Source organism: Auxenochlorella protothecoides, assembly GCF_000733215.1.
Source record: "Auxenochlorella protothecoides strain 0710 unplaced genomic scaffold scaffold36, whole genome shotgun sequence".
Taxonomy (NCBI): domain Eukaryota; kingdom Viridiplantae; phylum Chlorophyta; class Trebouxiophyceae; order Chlorellales; family Chlorellaceae; genus Auxenochlorella; species Auxenochlorella protothecoides.
Genome location: NW_011934143.1, coordinates 547,347 through 563,030, shown reverse-complemented (window position 1 = coordinate 563,030; position 15,684 = coordinate 547,347). Strand labels below are relative to the sequence as shown.

The following is a 15,684-nucleotide window of genomic DNA, read 5'->3' as shown; positions in this document are numbered from 1 at the left end:
CGCGGTGGCCGGCGCGTCCTCCGCGCACGCGCCGCCCACGCGACAAGGTCCTGCTCAGCATGAAGATGCTCATCTCCGCCGGCACCGTCTGCCTCTTCCACGTCGGCGGCGGGCTGGAGCCGGGGGAGGAGGACGGCGTGGGCGCGCCGCGCTGGGACTTCTTCATGGGCGACGCGCCGCACGCGGCCTCGCGGCGCACGCGCCAGCCCATCGCCCAGCTGGCCGAGATCGAGAAGCACGCCGCGTCGGGTGTGTGAGGGAAGGGGGGAGGGATGACATGGGAGTGATCCCTTGATTCATCGGGAGGTTCGACAGAACGGGGGGCGAGTGTGGGGGTCCGAGGACCAGATGCTCCTGTGCGACGCTGGGCCATGGAGCACGGGCCTGCAGACCGTGGCCCCTTTGTTCCCTGGGGAAGCGAACCGGGGGACGTACCGGCTGTGCATTCCGCTGGTCTGGTGGTCGCTCCGTCGACGATCTGCTCCCTCCTGCTCGACACCAACACCAACCCGACGCACCACCAGGTGAGACCGTGCTGTCGGACGAGGCGGCCCTCCTGCTGCGCACGAAATGCTCGTTGGAGCGGCTGGATGAGGGCACGCATCGGCTGGTGGCGCCGGGGTCCGACCCGGTCATGCCCCTGGACGACGAGGGCGAGCCCACGGCCTGCTACGCGCCGGTGCAGTCCACGCCCAGCGCGGACGCCGCCGCGCTGGCATACCTGCCCCCCATGCAGCGCATTCGGGCGCTGCAGGTGGGCGGGCGGTGTGATGCAAAGGGAGGGGGTGCCACCTTCAGGATATCACAGGGGCTGGACTGCACTGTGCAGGAGGGAGGGGCGGCTCTCGGCTGCATGGGCACAGTGCGACTGTGCTGCGCCCCTGGGAATGATGTGCTCTGCAGGGCCCTGGTCTTGGACGACTCGTCGCAGGGCAGGCCCGGGAACTGTGCGTCCAGCACCCCGACCCGTACATCCTGGATTGCCTGCCACATACCCCACCCCCACCCCTTGCAGATCATGCGCATGCATGTCCCCCAGAACGTGCGGCAGCGGGTGGAGGCAGGGCACATCGACTACATCAACGAGACGCGGCTCTGCACCGTGCTCTTCCTCGGCTTCCCGGGCCTATCCAAGCCGCTGCCGGTGTCGTTGGCACGCTCGCCGGAGCTGGCGCAGGGGCAGGGGTTGGGAGGAAGGGCGCCGGGGAGCTCCATGGAGCAGGGCTCCTCGCCGTCGGCCGGCCACCCGGCGGCGTCGGTAGACATGCAGCCAAACGGCGCCGCGCCGCGCCCGAGCAGCCGCGGCGCGGAAATAGCGCCGTACGACCCCGAGGACAACCCCAGCACACGCAGCGACGCGCGGGGCGGGGACGGCGGCAGCGGCAGCGCATCGGAGGCCCTCCAGCGGGAGGGCGGCGAGAGGGGCGCGTCGGCCGGCGGCGACGCGTCGGCCGGTGGAGACGCGTCGGCCGGTGGAGACGCGTCGGCCGGTGGAGACGCGTCGGCCACGACCGCCAGCGGCAGTGCCAGCGCAGGCGGCTCGGGCGGCACAAACGACAGGCCTGCAGACGTCGGCGCAGCATCGAGGTGCCCCGCCGCGGCCGCCTCCCGCGCCGCCACGCCCCCCCCCCTGAGCGAGGAGGAGGAGATCGCGTGCGTGCAGCGCACCCTGGAGGTGGTCCAGCGGCGCATGCGCCAGTACGACGGCTGCCTGCTGCAGATGCGGTGCGACGAGAAGGGCTTCCTGGCCATCTGCGCCTTTGGCCTGCCGGGCAACTCGCACGAGGACCGTGCGGTGCGGGGCGTGCAGGCCGCACTTTCCATCGCGGCGGGGCTGCGCCGCCACGGCTTGGCCACGCACATCGGCGTCACCTCCGGCCAGCTCTTCTCCACGCTGGTGGGCAGCCAGCGCCGCGCGGAGTACACCCTCTTCGGCGACTCCATCAACCTGTCGGCGCGGCTCATGTGCCGCGCACGCGACGGCCTGGGCGAGGTGCTGGTGGACCGCCCCACGTACGTCCAGGCGCGCATGCGCGTCGCCTTCCGCGAGCTGGCCCCCATCTTTGTGAAGGGGCGCGTGGACGCGGTCAACGTCTTCGCGCCGATCTCTTCTTCGTCCGGCAGCGGCGGCGGCGTGAGGCTTCCAAACGCTGTGGCCCCCTCGGGAGCCAGCTACGCCGGGGATGACTCCTTCATGCGTGCCATCCGCTCGGCGCCGCCGCCAGAGAGCGTGGCCTCCGAGGAGGCCGGCGACGCCGTGCCGCGCCCCAGCGCCGCGTCCTCCTCGGCGCCTGCGCCGGCATCGGCCCTGCGCCGCGCGGGCAGCCTGCCGCTGCCGCTGTCCATCCTGCCCGCGGCCGCCGAGGTGCGGCCGCTGGTCGGCCGCCGGCGGGAGCTGGAGATCGTGTACGCGCGCGCGCGCGCGCTGGTGCGCGACCGCCAGGGCGGCGTGGTGCTGATCGAGGGCGAGCACGGCATGGGCAAGACGCGGCTGGCCGCGGAGATCCAGGAGGGCCTGGCCGCGGGCGTGGCCGGCGGCGTCTGCGTTGCCGCAGGCCGCGCGCTGGTCGAGCGTCGCACCTGCGCGCTCTACGCCTGGCGCCGTGTCGCCGCCGCGCTCTTCCTCCACGACGCCGCGGCGGGGGCGGCGGCGGGCGCGGCGCAGCGGGGCGGAGCGGAGGGTGCCGCCGCCGGCGCCGTGCGCACACCCCTGGCGGAGCGCCTGGCGATGGCGGTGCCGCGCTACGCGCTCTGGCACGCCGCGTTGGCCGAGGCGCTGGGCCTGCCGGCCGAGGCGCTACCGGCCGTGCTGCCGGCCGGCGCAGGGCGCCGCGACGCCGACGCGCTCTCCGCGCGCGCCGACGCCGCGCGCGCGACGGCTAGCGACGACGAGGGGGCCGCGGCGCGCGGGCCGGCGCCCGTGGCCTCCCGCCGCTCCATCTCCATCGCTGCGCTGCAGCTGAGCAGCGGCTACAGCGCGCTGCTGGAGTCTCAGGGCGTGGGCGCGGGCGACTCGCCCGGCTCGCCCGGCGGGCCCCTGGCCGGGCCGCCGCGCGCCGGCGCCGGCGCCGGCTTCGGCGCGCCGCTCTCCGTGGGTAACGCTCACCCCCCCCTGCCCAGCGACGAGGAGGCGGACAGCCTGGAGGGCGCCGGGTCGGAGGGCAGCGACCTGGGGGCGGGCGCGCGCCTGCACGGGCACGCGACATACATGCCCAACCTCGGCGCGGGCGTGCCGGGCATCTCCGCCACGCCCGCCAGCGGCGCGGTGCAGGACATGAACCCCCACCACAAGGTGGGGTGGCAGAGGATGCCTTGGTGTGTTACTGTGCTCCTGAAGAGTATCCACCCACCCTTTTAAGTTCCATATCGTTGGCTCACGACATCCCCCCCCCACCCACCACACCACACACACACACACCACGCAGACGCGCCAGCTCCAGTTCCTCCTCGTCGACATCCTGCGCGAGTTTGCGGCGGCCTACGGTCCGCTGGTGGTCATCCTGGAGGACGTGCACTACTTTGACACCGCCTCCTGGGTCCTCTTCTGGCTGGCCTCTAAGGAGCTGCCGCGCTCGGTGCTCTTCCTGGCCACGCTGCGCCCCGGTTTTGCTCAGCCCGCCGCCAGTCTGCGCGGGCAGGACCGCAAGGCGGTGCTCCTGCGCAAGGTGCGCGAGGCCTACAACCGCCTGCTGCGGGAGCCCACCACGCTGCACCTGCAGCTGGCGCCGCTGAGCGCGGCCGAGACGCGCGAGTTCGTGGCGCAGGCCCTGGCGGGCATCCGCGTGCCCGACCACGTCACCGCCATGCTGTGGGAGAAGTCCAGCGGGCACCCAGCCTTCCTGGAGCAGTTTGTGGTGTTCCTGCAGTACTACAGCCGCGTGGCGGCGGCCGCGCTGGCCACGGGCGCGCCCGCGGAATCGGGGCCCAGCACCTTCCAGCTGGTGTCGCACGGCATGGAGTTCATCCGCAACACCGTGGGCATCCACTCCATCATACAGGACAGGGTGGACCGCCTGGCGCCGGAGTACGCGCTGCTGCTGAAGGTGGCGTCGGTGGGGGGGCTCACCATCTACGTCGACCTCCTTCAGGCACGGTCGCTGGTTCCTGGGAGGGGGCTTGGGGCCAGGGAGGGGGGGCGGGGGGGAGGGCATCGCAAGGCTTGGTGGCCATGCAGGTAGCCTGGGTCCTGGACATGCTGCGCAGAGGGCCACATGCTCCCCTGCTCCCTCCCATCGTCTACACACCATCCCCTTCGCCTCGACCACCCCACCCCCACCTCACACCCCTCTCTGCCAACCACGACCCCGCACGCAGGCGGCGCACCCGCAGTCGCCGAGCCTGGAGTCGGTGCTTGCGGGCTTGGACTACCTCCAGTCCCAGCGCTTCGTTCAGCAGGACGAGGTCGACGAGAACCTGTGGCGCTTCTGCCAGGTGCTGGCGCGGGACGTGGTGTTCGACATGATCCCCATCACCCAGCGGCGCGACTGGCACGGGCGGCTGGCGGCGGCCATGGAGCGCCTGGCCCCCCGACCTGCCCCTCCCCCCCTCCACCATCGCCTACCACTGGCTGGAATCGTGCGCGGGGCTTGAGGTGGCGCAGTGGCCACGCGCGCTCAAGGCCATGGAGTACTGGGAGCGCGCGGGCGTGGCGGCCGTGGACGCGGGCACGCCCGCCGAGGCGCTCAACCTTCTGCAAAAGGCGCAGGACGTGGCAGAGGTGCTGGACCGCTACTTTGCAACACACACGCGCAGCGTGTGGATGATCGCCGGCGGCGACCGCGGCGGCGGCCTGCCGGTGGTGCCCCGCCCGCGCCGCATCCACTGGGAGCGCTGCATGGCGGCCATGGGCTGGGGCGCGGGCATCACGCGCGAGGGGACCACGCAGTGCATGGTGCACTGCCTGCGCGGCCTGGCGCTGGCGCGCGTGGCGCTGCCCTGGGAGGAGGCCTACCTGTCGCAGGTGCGCTGGCGCCGGCGCCTGGCCATGGACTGGCGGCCCCGCTCCCGCCTCCTCCGCGCCTGCCTGGGCTACTCCCCGGAGCCGGTGCACGTCGCCTTCGAGCGCCGCGTGGCCATGCTGGACCACGGTGGGTTGGTCTTTGGGGGTGGATGAGTCCTGGATGGGTCATGATCTGAGTGGGGAGGGGAAAGAGGTTCTGAGGCGCAGGCGGGAGCGGGGTTGGTGGAGCGGGGGACAGCTTGCTTGTGGGGTGGGCATGGCAAGGCACAAGGGGTGGGTGAGGAGGGCAGGAATGGCTGCCGTGCCCCGCCCTGTCACGAGAGCGGCCGGGTTTATTTCCAGGGTGCATGTTGATGCTGATCCATGGGGGCGGGCTTCCTCCCACCCCTGCATCCCTGAGAGAGGCGCTGAGTACGAGAAACTATGTTTTGCCTCCTGACATTCTTCATGGCCCCTCACCCCTTACAACTCATCTGCACCCCATCACCGCCACAACACATCCACAGACTCGCTATTCCTCATGCGCCCGCTGCCGCTGGAGCCGGCGGCGCAGGAGGGGGGCCCCTGCCCGGGCCTGATGACGCGCTTCCTGCCCAGCGCCGACAGCGACCCGGGGGAGGGGTCGGAGGGCTTCTGCTCCGACACCTTTGCGCCCTGCCCGCCCAAGCCGGAGCTGTGCTCGCGCGACGAGGTGCTATACATCCTGGAGATGCTCTGCACCGCCCTCCTCGTCTCCAAGCCGCTGGACCTGGAGGGCGTGAAGTACCTCATGTGGGTCTGCCGCCACCTCAAGGTGAGATTGCGCATGTGGATGGGATGGGGGTGGTTGGTGGCACCGGGATGCTCGGGTTGCAAGCCAGGCACTGGGGCCAAGCCGCCTTTCGCGGAGACGGGCGGGTATGATCGTGGTCCACCACCAGATCACGGCCAGCCTCTTCACCGCCGCGAGGGCGGTCAGCAGCCTTCGAGTGCCACCCGTCAACCCCAACAAACACACACGCTCCTCGCAGGGCACCCAGAAGAAGAGGGGCCGGTGCCGCCGCCTCCAGGGCATCCTGGCAGACGCCAAGACCGCGCTGAGTCAGGCGGAGGCAGAGGAGCGCATGTCCCTGCGCGTGGCGCCGCTGCTGGGCCTGTCAGAGCACCTGGCCGGCGCCGAGGCGGGGAAGAAAGCGTGAGTGGAGCGCAGGAGCGTGCGCCAACGGCGCCGAGCGTTGTGAACGGAGGCACGAGCGGCGACCCACCCGCGCGCTCGAGAGCGACTGGTAGAAACAAACAGTCGGTCGGGCTGAAACAGCCCTGGCCTGGCCTTGAAACCCATCTGGCACCCCAACCCCTTGCTAGCAATGATCGTCTTGTGTACAAACCCCTTCTTTCTGATCCTATGAACCCATGCCCCTGGCACTTCATGCTCCAGCCAGCCCCTTGGATCCCCCCACGCCGGCGTCTCATTATGGCGGCGGGCAGGTAGATGGCTTGCACCTGTTTTTAAAGGACCAGCGACAAGGCCATGGTCAGAAGGGGCCAAGATACGGGAGAAATTGTCGGTGGGAAGTGAGGATGGTATCGATTCTCAAACAACCCCCTTCTTGGGACAGTCTGATGCGTGAGGTCAAGACTAACGTGACATGATCTTACGTAATTTCAGGGCGCCCAGCTTCTCCGACAACCAAGATAACGCCACGTTCTGTCCACAACACATGTCTTTTGCCCTCGGCCGGTGCGCCCCCACCGTAAGACACCCCACTTAAAGCTTCTTACCATAAGAATACCTTCCTTCTCCTCGGAGGGTATGGTGAGGTGACTTCCTCGAGCAGCATGGCGACGGCGTCCGTGAGGCCGACCGTGGTGCAGGGCAACAGCGCCGCCTTCTCCCACTCTCTGCGCCCGCCCAGGCCCCAAGCACACGCATGGCGGCACCAGCATGGTGCTCGCGATGGCGAGCGGGCCCCGCGAACATGCATGGTCGCGCACCGGCACACCCTGCCCCCGCTGTCGGCCTTCCACCCCTTGCTGGCCACCGCAGCTGACACGGGCGACTTTGCCGCTCCCGAGCACAAGGAGTTTGATGTGCTGGGCTGGGGCCAGGCCATGGTGGACTTTTCCGCCCACGCCAGCAGCGAGTACCTGGAGGAGCTGGGGGTGCAGAGCGGCGAGCGCAGGTTGGTGGCTTGTTTTGGTGGAGGGTTCGTGTGCATGTGGCCTGCCTTTACCCATATCAATGGTTCTGTACCTCTTCCAAAGGTCTGCATGACGCCCTGACATGTTCACCCTCCTGCCCGGCCATCTCATGTTGTTTTCTCCTCCTCAAACAAACAGGCTGATCGACCTGGGCCGGCGCACCTCCCTCCTCTCGCAGCTCAGTGAGGGCGGGTATGCGGTGCACGCCGCGGGCTCCCTTTCCAACACCCTGCTGGCCCTGGCCCGGCTCTCCGACGCCTCTGCACGCCTGCATGGCCGCCCGCCCCTGCGCGTGGGCATGGCCCCGCTGCTCGGCTCCGACTCGCTGGGCGCCTTTTATGCTGCCTCGCTGCGCGGCGCGGGGCTGGGCCTGGTGGGCGACCCCTCGCCGGGCTCCAGCACGGGCACAGTGATCGTGCTGACGGGGGAGGACGCGCAGCGCACCATGCTGTCCTACCTCGGCCACATCCCGGCGCTGGAGGTGAGCGACGGGTTCGCGCGCGCCATCCGCCGCAGCCGACTGCTGGTCATCGAGGGTTACCTGTGGGAGATGCCCGGCGCCGCGGCAGCCATCGACCAGGTGGGTAGTCGCCGTCGAGAGCGGGGTTGTGGGTAACTGGGTATAGTGAGCTGAAGTCCACCGGTCTTTGCTGCGATTGTCAGTGGGAGACTGCAGGGAGGCTAGGAAGAGCACGAGCTCTCATGTTGAATACGTGGAGACTTCTCGTAGAGGAGGGAGCCCCTCTCCCCCAGCGTCATATCCCTGCATTCCCAGCCATGCCCACCAATCCACTCACCCAACCTGCAGGCGATGGGCATCGCGCGCGAGGCCGGGACGCTCATCGCGCTGACCTCGGGCGACGCCGGGGTCATCTCGCGGAACCGCGAGCCGGTGCGCGCCTGCCTGGCGCGCCACGGCGCGGATCTGCTCTTCGCCAACGCCGCCGAGGCCTGGGCGCTGGCGTCTGAGGACGGCGCGGCCTGCGCGCCGAGCCAGGACCTGCCCGCCCGCGCCGCCGCGCTGGCCCTGGCCCCCCTGGCGGGCCTGGTGTCGGTGACCGACGGCAGCGCGGGTTCGTGCATCGCGGCCCTGGGCGCGGCCATCACCGTTCCGCCGCCCTGGAGCCGGCGGCCGCCGGTGGACACCTGCGGCGCGGGCGACGCCTACGCGGCGGGCCTGCTGCTCGGCTTCCTGGACCACGGCGGGCTGGCGGGGATGGGGGAAGCCGCGGCGCGCGCCGCCGCCGCCGTCATCGCACGCGACGGGCCGGGGCTGGACCCTTCCGACGCGGAGAGCGCGGCGCGCGCCATCCAGGCCGCGCGCGCGCGCCGGGCCGCGCAGCAGCTGCCGGTGTGGGTCGCGGAGGCCGAGGGCGCCATGTGACGCGGAGTGACGGGTTGCTGGGGGTTACATGAGGTGTGCAGCATGGAGCGGTTGCGCCGCAGAGTGTCCCCCGAGGACCTCCTCCCAACATTGCAGGCCAGCCCCCCAAGCCGCTCCTGCGATGAATGCCATTCAAGGCTCCTTGCATGCGCGTGATCATCAAGTCTTCCCTGCCCCTGTAGAATTTCATGTATGCACACGGGGATGCAGTCTTGCTGGCACTGCCCATGGGGAAGGGAGGTATACAGGTGGTGGTGGTGACCGAGAGGTCCAGGAGATTCACACTGGGCAACAGGTAGGCGTCGGCGACAGACAGGGGTATTACATGTTTGCAATCATGGTTCATTGCGCCAAATGTCTGGCAGGGAGCGACGCAAGGGGCAAGGTTCCAGGGGCGCCCACACCCTTCAGAAGCCTGAGGGCCCAGCAGTGCTCCCCACTACGCCTTGCGCTTCTCATCCGCGAAGCCCACCACCCGGCCCACGCCCTTGGTCTTGCCCTCCCGGAACACGAAACGGGCCCCCGGGGTCAAGTATTCGGGGTGCTGCAGGAAGCGGAAGCGCACGGTGGCCCGGTCCCCAGACCGCAGCCGGTCCCTGTCCATGCCCACGACCTGGGCCGACTGGCGCACCGCCTCGCAGTGGATGACGGCCTTTGGGAGGGGGCGCAAGGGTGCAGGGTGGGAGGGTGGATGGAGCGTCAGGAAGGTTTCTGCTCTCGAATGCACCAGGGGACCAGTAGTTTGCTGTCTTGCAGAGGAGGATGCGGCAAGATTGGACCCTCAGCCCGGACCCGCCCTGAACTTTCCCCACTCGGCGCATCAGGTCCCCCTTTCTTCATGCACCCTCGCTCACACCTGGTACCGGGTCTGGATGGTGGTGGAGTGCGTGAGCACGGCGATCTCGGCCTCAAACTCCCAGCCGGCGCTGCAGTGCAGGCCGGGGTCGGCCAGGATCATGCCCCTCCGCACGCCGCTGCGCTTGACCTTCTTCAGTGCCAGGGAAGCGGTCTGGCCTGCCACCACCTGTTGGTGTTGGAGCATGAGGTTGGGGGGGCGTCAGGGGGAGGTGATGTCGAAAGAAGAGGGAGCTCAGGCAACATGCAAATGTGCCAGGAGTGTTCAGGCGAGGGGGCAACAAGTTGCCAGCCTTCCCTCGTCCATTACCAATGCACTCCAACAATCCACCACCCTCACTGCAGCCCCCCAAGCCCCAGCGCACATGGTCGACTGGGAGCCGTTTGAAGTGGACGCTCTTCACGGCGCAGGGCTTGAAGGTGCCGTCGGACACGTCGGGCCCGAGGGCCAGCACTGAGCCGGGCACGATGACGCCGGAGCGCACGGTCCCGGACACCACTGTCCCGACGCCGGGCACCCCAAACACCTCGTTGATCATGAACTGCGCCCCTTCCGCACGCTTGGTGGACCTGCCGAGAGAGGCAGGCAGGGAGGCGGTGGGGGAAGACTGGCGGGGACAGCTGGATCAGGTTCTGACTCCAAGACCCAAGCCTCCCCATCAACCCCATGCCCACCACTGGTGTCTTTGTGGCAGGAGGTCCAGGAAGGTGCGGATGAGGTCCAGGCCCGCGCCAGAGACGCAGGAGGTCACGAAGATGGGTGCCAGGTTGGAAGTGTGCAGGTGCTTGGCGCATGTGATGACGTCATCCATGCTCCTGATCTGGAGTGGTGTGTGGTCGGGGAGAGCGCGGGTGGCCCCGATGCAACGGGGGCCTCGTGTAGAAAGCGAGCATGACACCAGGCGGTTGCGGGGTCTGGCGGGCCCACTCTCAAAAAGGGGTCATCATTCGTCCCTCACCATGAAGGGCTTCTTGCGTATGCTGGGGTGCTTGAGGATGGTGGTGAGCGTCTCCAGGCTGTGCTTTGCCACATGCGCAGGCGCAAGGTCCACCTTGGTGTCGAGGAGGGTTGCGGGGGGGTGATCTTTGCAGCGCAAGCACGTCGAGGCGAGTGCAGCCAGGCATTCACCCCTGACCATTGCTGATCTGTGTTGATGTCCCTGGAAGAACATTGGCAAGTTTGCAGGGTGCAGTTCAGCAGGGCTCCTCGGTGACACCAGCTGCCACCAGCGATCCCACGGGATCACATGACTCACTTTTGTGACGACAAAGAAGGTGGGGATCTGGAGGGCCAGCGCCACCCCCAGGTGCTCCTTGCACATGCCGATGACCCCGGCGTTGGCCCCTATGACCACCGCAGCGTAGTCGGGCAGGTGTCCTGTCAGACCCGACGCCGTCGTCTTGAAGTACTTGGTGTGCCCGGCCAGGTCCACCAGCGTGATGATCTGGGCGGGAAAGGGGGGAATTGGAAGGCAGAACTTGCGAGAGGCTCCAGAACTGTACTGGGGACGAAGCAGTCCCTTGCCATCTGCCTGAATCAGGACGGCTACATACGCAACCCCGCGCTTGCGGGGCAAGCTCATCAGCCCCTGGGAGGTATCGCCACCAGCAAAAACAATGAAGTCGTGCCTTACTGGAGAGTCCCGCTCCGCCGAGCTCAATGAACTCGACAGCATATCAAGCACCCGACCTCGAGCCCACCCCATAGCTTACTCACCTTGGCGGCGCGAGCGACATAGTCTGAGGCCGTGGAAGGGCGGTACTGGGCGTCGTTCAGGAAAGTACCGCTCGCGTCCAAGCATATGCTGTGCTGCCCTATGGACGATGTGCGGCCTGCACAATGGCCATGAGGGTCCCAAATGAGTGGGGTCACAATGCCAAGGATTTACAGGCAAGGCCCAATGCCCACTCCAATCCTGATGTGGGGCCCTCCATCAAATGCATCTCCAACAAAAATCCCCTTGCCCACCGGTGCTCTGCTCGTGGCCGTGCGTGAAGACGCGGGCGCGGGCGCTGCCCCTGCCGTCGTCCAGCGCGGCGTGCGTCAGCACCCCTACCAGTGTGCTCTTGCCGCTGTCCACGTTCCCGATCACCGCCACGTGCACCTCCAGTACCTCCCCCTCCCCCGGCCGGCAGCGCACCCAGACGTCGGTGGAGGCGCGGGAGTCGCGCGTGGCGGGGCGGGATCGTAGCACCCTGGCCTCTGCGCCCACGGCCTGCATCGCATCGCGCAGCGAGGAAAGCGCGGCGTCCATACTCGCCTGGCTGGGGCTTTCCTCCCCCAGGGTAGTGCCGTTCAGCTCCACCATACCCTCGCCATGTGTTTGGATGTGTTTCTGGTGGGAGGGAGTGATGCAGTAGGAAGGGTGGGGATCCTCAAAGAGATCTCCAAAGCTTCCAGTGATTCAAGGTACAACCGCAATATAAACTGGGTCTCTGCATCCCTTCCCAGTCACGTGCCTGTACATCTCGAAGCCATGCCGGCATGTCGGGCGTGCCTGGGTCGCGCACTCCAAGAGCCTCCTGCCGTGGGAGAAGTAAGGCGTACCAAGCATAATTTTCAGGTTTATATGGTGGACATTCTCCATGCAAGAGGTTGAATGATTTCAGTGTTATCTTCCAAATCCGACTTCAAGTGTCTCACATCGTGGAGTCCTGTGGTTGACACTTCTCCTGAGCGGGTGGCCGGGCTTGCACCATGCAAGACCTTGCCATTACCTCCAGTCCCCGCTTCGTACAGTCGTGCGGTGGCCTTGTCCTGCAGGCAACGATGAGCACATCATTTGACAGGGGCTGCTTGATAAGTTTGCCCCATTGTCGGTCTTGCATGGCATGTTCTCCTTCCTGACTCTCGAAAGTCCCGGATGCTCGCCTGTGGGATGGAGGGGCTTTCCATGACGACTGGTTCAATCCTCAGATCAGAGGGGTCCTCTTCGAGCCACTGCCCACATTATCTGCGGTCTTGACTGAGCCATGCACGGTCGTGATGTCGCACAGTCTGAGTCCAGAATGAGGATTTTCGTGAGAGTTGTCGGGCGGACTGAACTGATCAAACACGGAACCCTCCCACGTGGCGCTAGCGCCCGGAACCCTCATGGTGCAGCCCTCTCCCTCCTCTGCATGCATGGACACACCAACATGTGCAAATATATCAGAAGCTATCTTAGGAACTCTAATACCTGTGTTACTCCCTCGCCGTGACACATTGCTCGGGTGTCGCGCCCTCACCCAAGGATGGCTGCCGAGCTCGCCAACGAGCGCGGCGACGCTCGCCAGGCGGCAGCGGTGAAGGCCTTCGAGGCCCTAGGGATATGCACGCAGCTGGCTGAGTCTGCAGCGGGACTGGGGTGGAAGGAGCCGTCCGAAATCCAGACCCAGGCTGTCCCACTCGTCCTGAAAGGTGCACTGGGTGAAGCGGCATGGCATCAGGCTCGAATTGCATGAGCAGCTAGAGCGTCTTGCCTTGTATCATGGACTTGAACTCATAAACATGCCGCCGTGCAGGCCAGGACGTCATCGGACTGGCGCAGACCGGGTCTGGGAAGACAGGGGCCTTTGCCCTGCCCATCCTCCAGGTACTTCTGCAGTGTGCTTTGAGTGGGAGGTATAGGATGGTGTCAATGCAGCCCATTGTGTGGGGACACTGCTGCTGGTGGGCTGACCTGCTGGAGGACCAGGGTATCCTCAATCCTCAATGTGCATCCTCAAACTTTCCCCTCTCATGCCTCCAATTACACAGCAATTGCTGGACACGCCGCAGCCCTTCTTTGCACTGGTCCTGTCCCCCACCCGCGAGCTGGCCATCCAGATCTCCGAGCAGTTTGAGGCCCTGGGCGCCGGCATCGGGGTGCGGGCTGCGGTGCTGGTTGGCGGCATCGACATGATGGCGCAGGCCATCGCCCTCGCCCGGCGCCCGCATGTGGTGGTGGGCACGCCTGGGCGGGTGGTTGACCACCTGACAAACACCAAGGGCTTCTCCCTGCGGGCGCTGAAGCACCTGGTGCTGGACGAAGCCGACCGCCTGCTCAACATGGACTTTGAGCAGGAGATCGACACCATCCTGAAGGCCATCCCGAGGGTGGGTGTCGGTGTGTCTTATAGTATGCTTTCTGGGGGGGAGGATTCAGAGCTCAAGGAGGTGAGGCATGGGGTTCGCAGGCAGAGCCTGGCAACAGAGCTGATTGGTTCAAGCTCTTCTCGGCTCCTTTGCTCTCGACATTATTCATGTGCACTGGTTCCCGGCACGGGGACTCAGCAAGGAGAAACCTAGCGCTCGCACCGCCCTCCTCCTCACACACACACACACACACACCACACAGGAGCGGCGCACGCAGCTTTTCTCCGCCACGATGACCAGCAAGGTGGCAAAGCTGCAGCGCGCCTGCCTGCGCAACCCCGTCAAGGTGGAGGTGGCGGCCAAGAACACCACGGTCGCCACCCTACGCCAGGAATACATGTTTGTGCCGGCCAAGTATAAGGACTGCTACCTCGTCTTCCTCCTCACAGGTGCGGGGATGGCGGTTTTCACTTGTGGTTGGGGAGGGGGGGTGCTGCATGCTTCAGATGGCTCGAAGGAGTGGGAGAGGGTGGGACTGGAGGGTGCATCTGCACGTCCGGGATGCCGATGCTAGCAGGTGGATCATGCGCAGGAGGAAATCCCTATGCAGTCCCCATGGCCCCCCCCAGACTGCCCCTTCCCCCAAGCGTAGCCTGCCGGACCCCCGCCCCTCCAGTCCCCCCCACCCCCGCCAACCGACACCCCAACACAGAGCTTGCCGGCGCGAGCACCATCATCTTCACGCGGACCTGCGACACCACGCGGCGCATCGCGCTGATGCTGCGCAACCTGGGCTTCGGCGGCGTGCCCATCCACGGCCAGATGAGCCAGCCCAAGCGCCTGGCGGCCATGAACAAGTTCAAGGTGTGGGGAGGGGTGGTGGGGGTGCTGAGTTTGAGGGGTGACCTGACGGCGCTGCTGCGTCATGCACTGCCCATGCCCCTGGGCTTGCCGAGATCCCCCGACCCGCCATGGACCGACAGGCCGGGGAGCGGAGCATCCTGGTGGCCACGGACGTGGCATCCCGCGGCCTGGACATCCCCTCCGTCGACTTTGTGCTCAACTACGACGTCCCCGTCAACGGTAAGGACTACGTGCACCGTGTGGGGCGCACCGCCCGTGCAGGTCGCTCCGGGCGCGCCGTCACCCTGGTCACGCAGTGAGTGCTGGTGGAATAGTGGGGAGGTGTTAGGGGGCCGAGGGGGAAGGGAAGCGGGGCGGGGTTGCCTGTGCAGGCCTGCCCTCCGGTATTCCTGAGAGGTCCCTTGCATCAGGATCTTCTTTCCCCCGTGCGGCCCCTGCACATGCCCTTCGGTCGGCCCCTTGGTTCCCTCATGCTTGAACACTCATGCATGCACCCATGCCCGGCCGCTCGGCAACCCCCTCTCCCCCCACCCCCACCCCCCAGGTACGACGTGGAGCTGTACCAGAAGATCGAGGCGCTGATCGACATGAAGCTGGAGGCCTACCCCGCGGAGCAGGAGGCGGTGCTGGTGCTGCTGGAGCGTGTGAGCGAGGCCCAGCGCATCGCCACCATGCAGATGAAGGAGACCGACTCGCGTAAGCGCGGCCGCAAGTCGGCGGTGGACGACGACGAGCGCGACGCTGAGGGCGGGGCGCGTGGCGGCAAGTCCCCTCCCCGCAAGCGCTGAGGGGGTGGGTCGTGTTTGGTGATGGTGCACTGGAGTGGGTGTGAGGCTGGGCAGGTCCCTGGTACCAATGGCGTGCGGGCCAGACAACCCCCGCCGCACTGGGTGGTGACGAAAGACTACCCCGATCGGCACTGAGTTCTGTGACGACAGACGCGAGTGTCAGGGGCGCTGCGGCGCAGGGCAGGGGAGCGTGCATCGGGAGGGGCGTCCGGGGATGGGAGCGGCTCCCGGGCGGCGCATGTCCAGACAACTGGAGAGGTGGGGCAATTCGGGCAAAACATGGTTCGGGGGGGGTCAGCGTCGTGAGTGGACGGGGTGACCGAAGAGGGCTCGGGCTGGCGCGGCGCCTCAAGCCCTCCCCGCTTCCGTACACCCCGCAAACAAACAGATGAACGAGGAAATCAGGGCACTCTCTCAGCCTGGAGCAGCAGGGGCCGCATCCTCCCCGCCTGCACGTCCCCCAGCCCCCGCGCCGAGCGCCGCACCAGGTCCAGCGCTGCCGCCGCCGCCGCCTCGTCCCGGAACGCCAGCGTCCAGTGGCCCGCGGCCAGCGCGGCGCGGAGGTCCGCCGGCGCGGGCGCGCCGCCGGCGTCCC

At 67.3% G+C, this 15,684-nt stretch overlaps 7 protein-coding genes across 7 annotated transcripts in view; 4 read left to right on the top strand and 3 right to left on the bottom strand.

Annotated features, from left to right (window-relative positions):
• F751_3470 (Adenylate cyclase type 10) overlaps positions 1 to 4,590 on the top strand; it is a gene marked incomplete at both ends in the record, with an annotated part of 8,967 nt that extends 4,377 nt beyond the window's left edge. The window contains 6 exons of the mRNA XM_011397847.1: positions 59 to 249; positions 525 to 754; positions 1,016 to 2,605; positions 2,960 to 3,292; positions 3,426 to 4,073; positions 4,315 to 4,590. Coding sequence (XP_011396149.1) covers positions 59 to 249; positions 525 to 754; positions 1,016 to 2,605; positions 2,960 to 3,292; positions 3,426 to 4,073; positions 4,315 to 4,590 — 3,268 coding nt within the window. The remainder of the gene's footprint in view (positions 1 to 58; positions 250 to 524; positions 755 to 1,015; positions 2,606 to 2,959; positions 3,293 to 3,425; positions 4,074 to 4,314) is intronic.
• Positions 4,591 to 4,621: 31 nt separating this feature from the next.
• Positions 4,622 to 6,138, top strand: F751_3468 (hypothetical protein; the record flags this gene model as incomplete). The annotated part of the gene is made up of 4 exons (XM_011397845.1): positions 4,622 to 4,753; positions 4,829 to 5,087; positions 5,467 to 5,753; positions 5,971 to 6,138. The coding sequence occupies 4 exons, from the start codon at positions 4,622 to 4,624 to the stop codon at positions 6,136 to 6,138; spliced, it is 846 nt and encodes a 281-aa protein (XP_011396147.1).
• Positions 5,126 to 5,353, bottom strand: F751_3469 (hypothetical protein; the record flags this gene model as incomplete). The annotated part of the gene is made up of 1 exon (XM_011397846.1): positions 5,126 to 5,353. One exon carries the CDS (start codon positions 5,351 to 5,353, stop codon positions 5,126 to 5,128), a length of 228 nt encoding a protein of 75 aa, XP_011396148.1.
• A 784-nt stretch (positions 6,139 to 6,922) lies between the features above and the next one.
• F751_3467 (putative sugar kinase) lies at positions 6,923 to 8,525 on the top strand (the record flags this gene model as incomplete). Its single annotated transcript, XM_011397844.1, has 3 exons — positions 6,923 to 7,122; positions 7,280 to 7,721; positions 7,950 to 8,525. 3 exons carry the CDS (start codon positions 6,923 to 6,925, stop codon positions 8,523 to 8,525), a joined length of 1,218 nt encoding a protein of 405 aa, XP_011396146.1.
• A 439-nt stretch (positions 8,526 to 8,964) lies between these two features.
• Positions 8,965 to 11,635, bottom strand: F751_3466 (GTP-binding protein 1; the record flags this gene model as incomplete). The annotated part of the gene is made up of 8 exons (XM_011397843.1): positions 8,965 to 9,177; positions 9,382 to 9,549; positions 9,746 to 9,950; positions 10,056 to 10,201; positions 10,340 to 10,432; positions 10,637 to 10,825; positions 11,098 to 11,213; positions 11,350 to 11,635. The coding sequence occupies 8 exons, from the start codon at positions 11,633 to 11,635 to the stop codon at positions 8,965 to 8,967; spliced, it is 1,416 nt and encodes a 471-aa protein (XP_011396145.1).
• A 979-nt stretch (positions 11,636 to 12,614) lies between these two features.
• Positions 12,615 to 15,089, top strand: F751_3465 (putative ATP-dependent RNA helicase DDX47; the record flags this gene model as incomplete). Its single annotated transcript, XM_011397842.1, has 7 exons — positions 12,615 to 12,780; positions 12,885 to 12,955; positions 13,120 to 13,458; positions 13,715 to 13,886; positions 14,150 to 14,301; positions 14,421 to 14,596; positions 14,846 to 15,089. 7 exons carry the CDS (start codon positions 12,615 to 12,617, stop codon positions 15,087 to 15,089), a joined length of 1,320 nt encoding a protein of 439 aa, XP_011396144.1.
• A 401-nt stretch (positions 15,090 to 15,490) lies between these two features.
• Positions 15,491 to 15,684, bottom strand: part of F751_3463 (Protein CLEC16A) — a gene marked incomplete at both ends in the record, with an annotated part of 4,261 nt that continues 4,067 nt past the window's right edge. The window contains one exon of the mRNA XM_011397840.1: positions 15,491 to 15,601. Coding sequence (XP_011396142.1) covers positions 15,491 to 15,601 — 111 coding nt within the window. The remainder of the gene's footprint in view (positions 15,602 to 15,684) is intronic.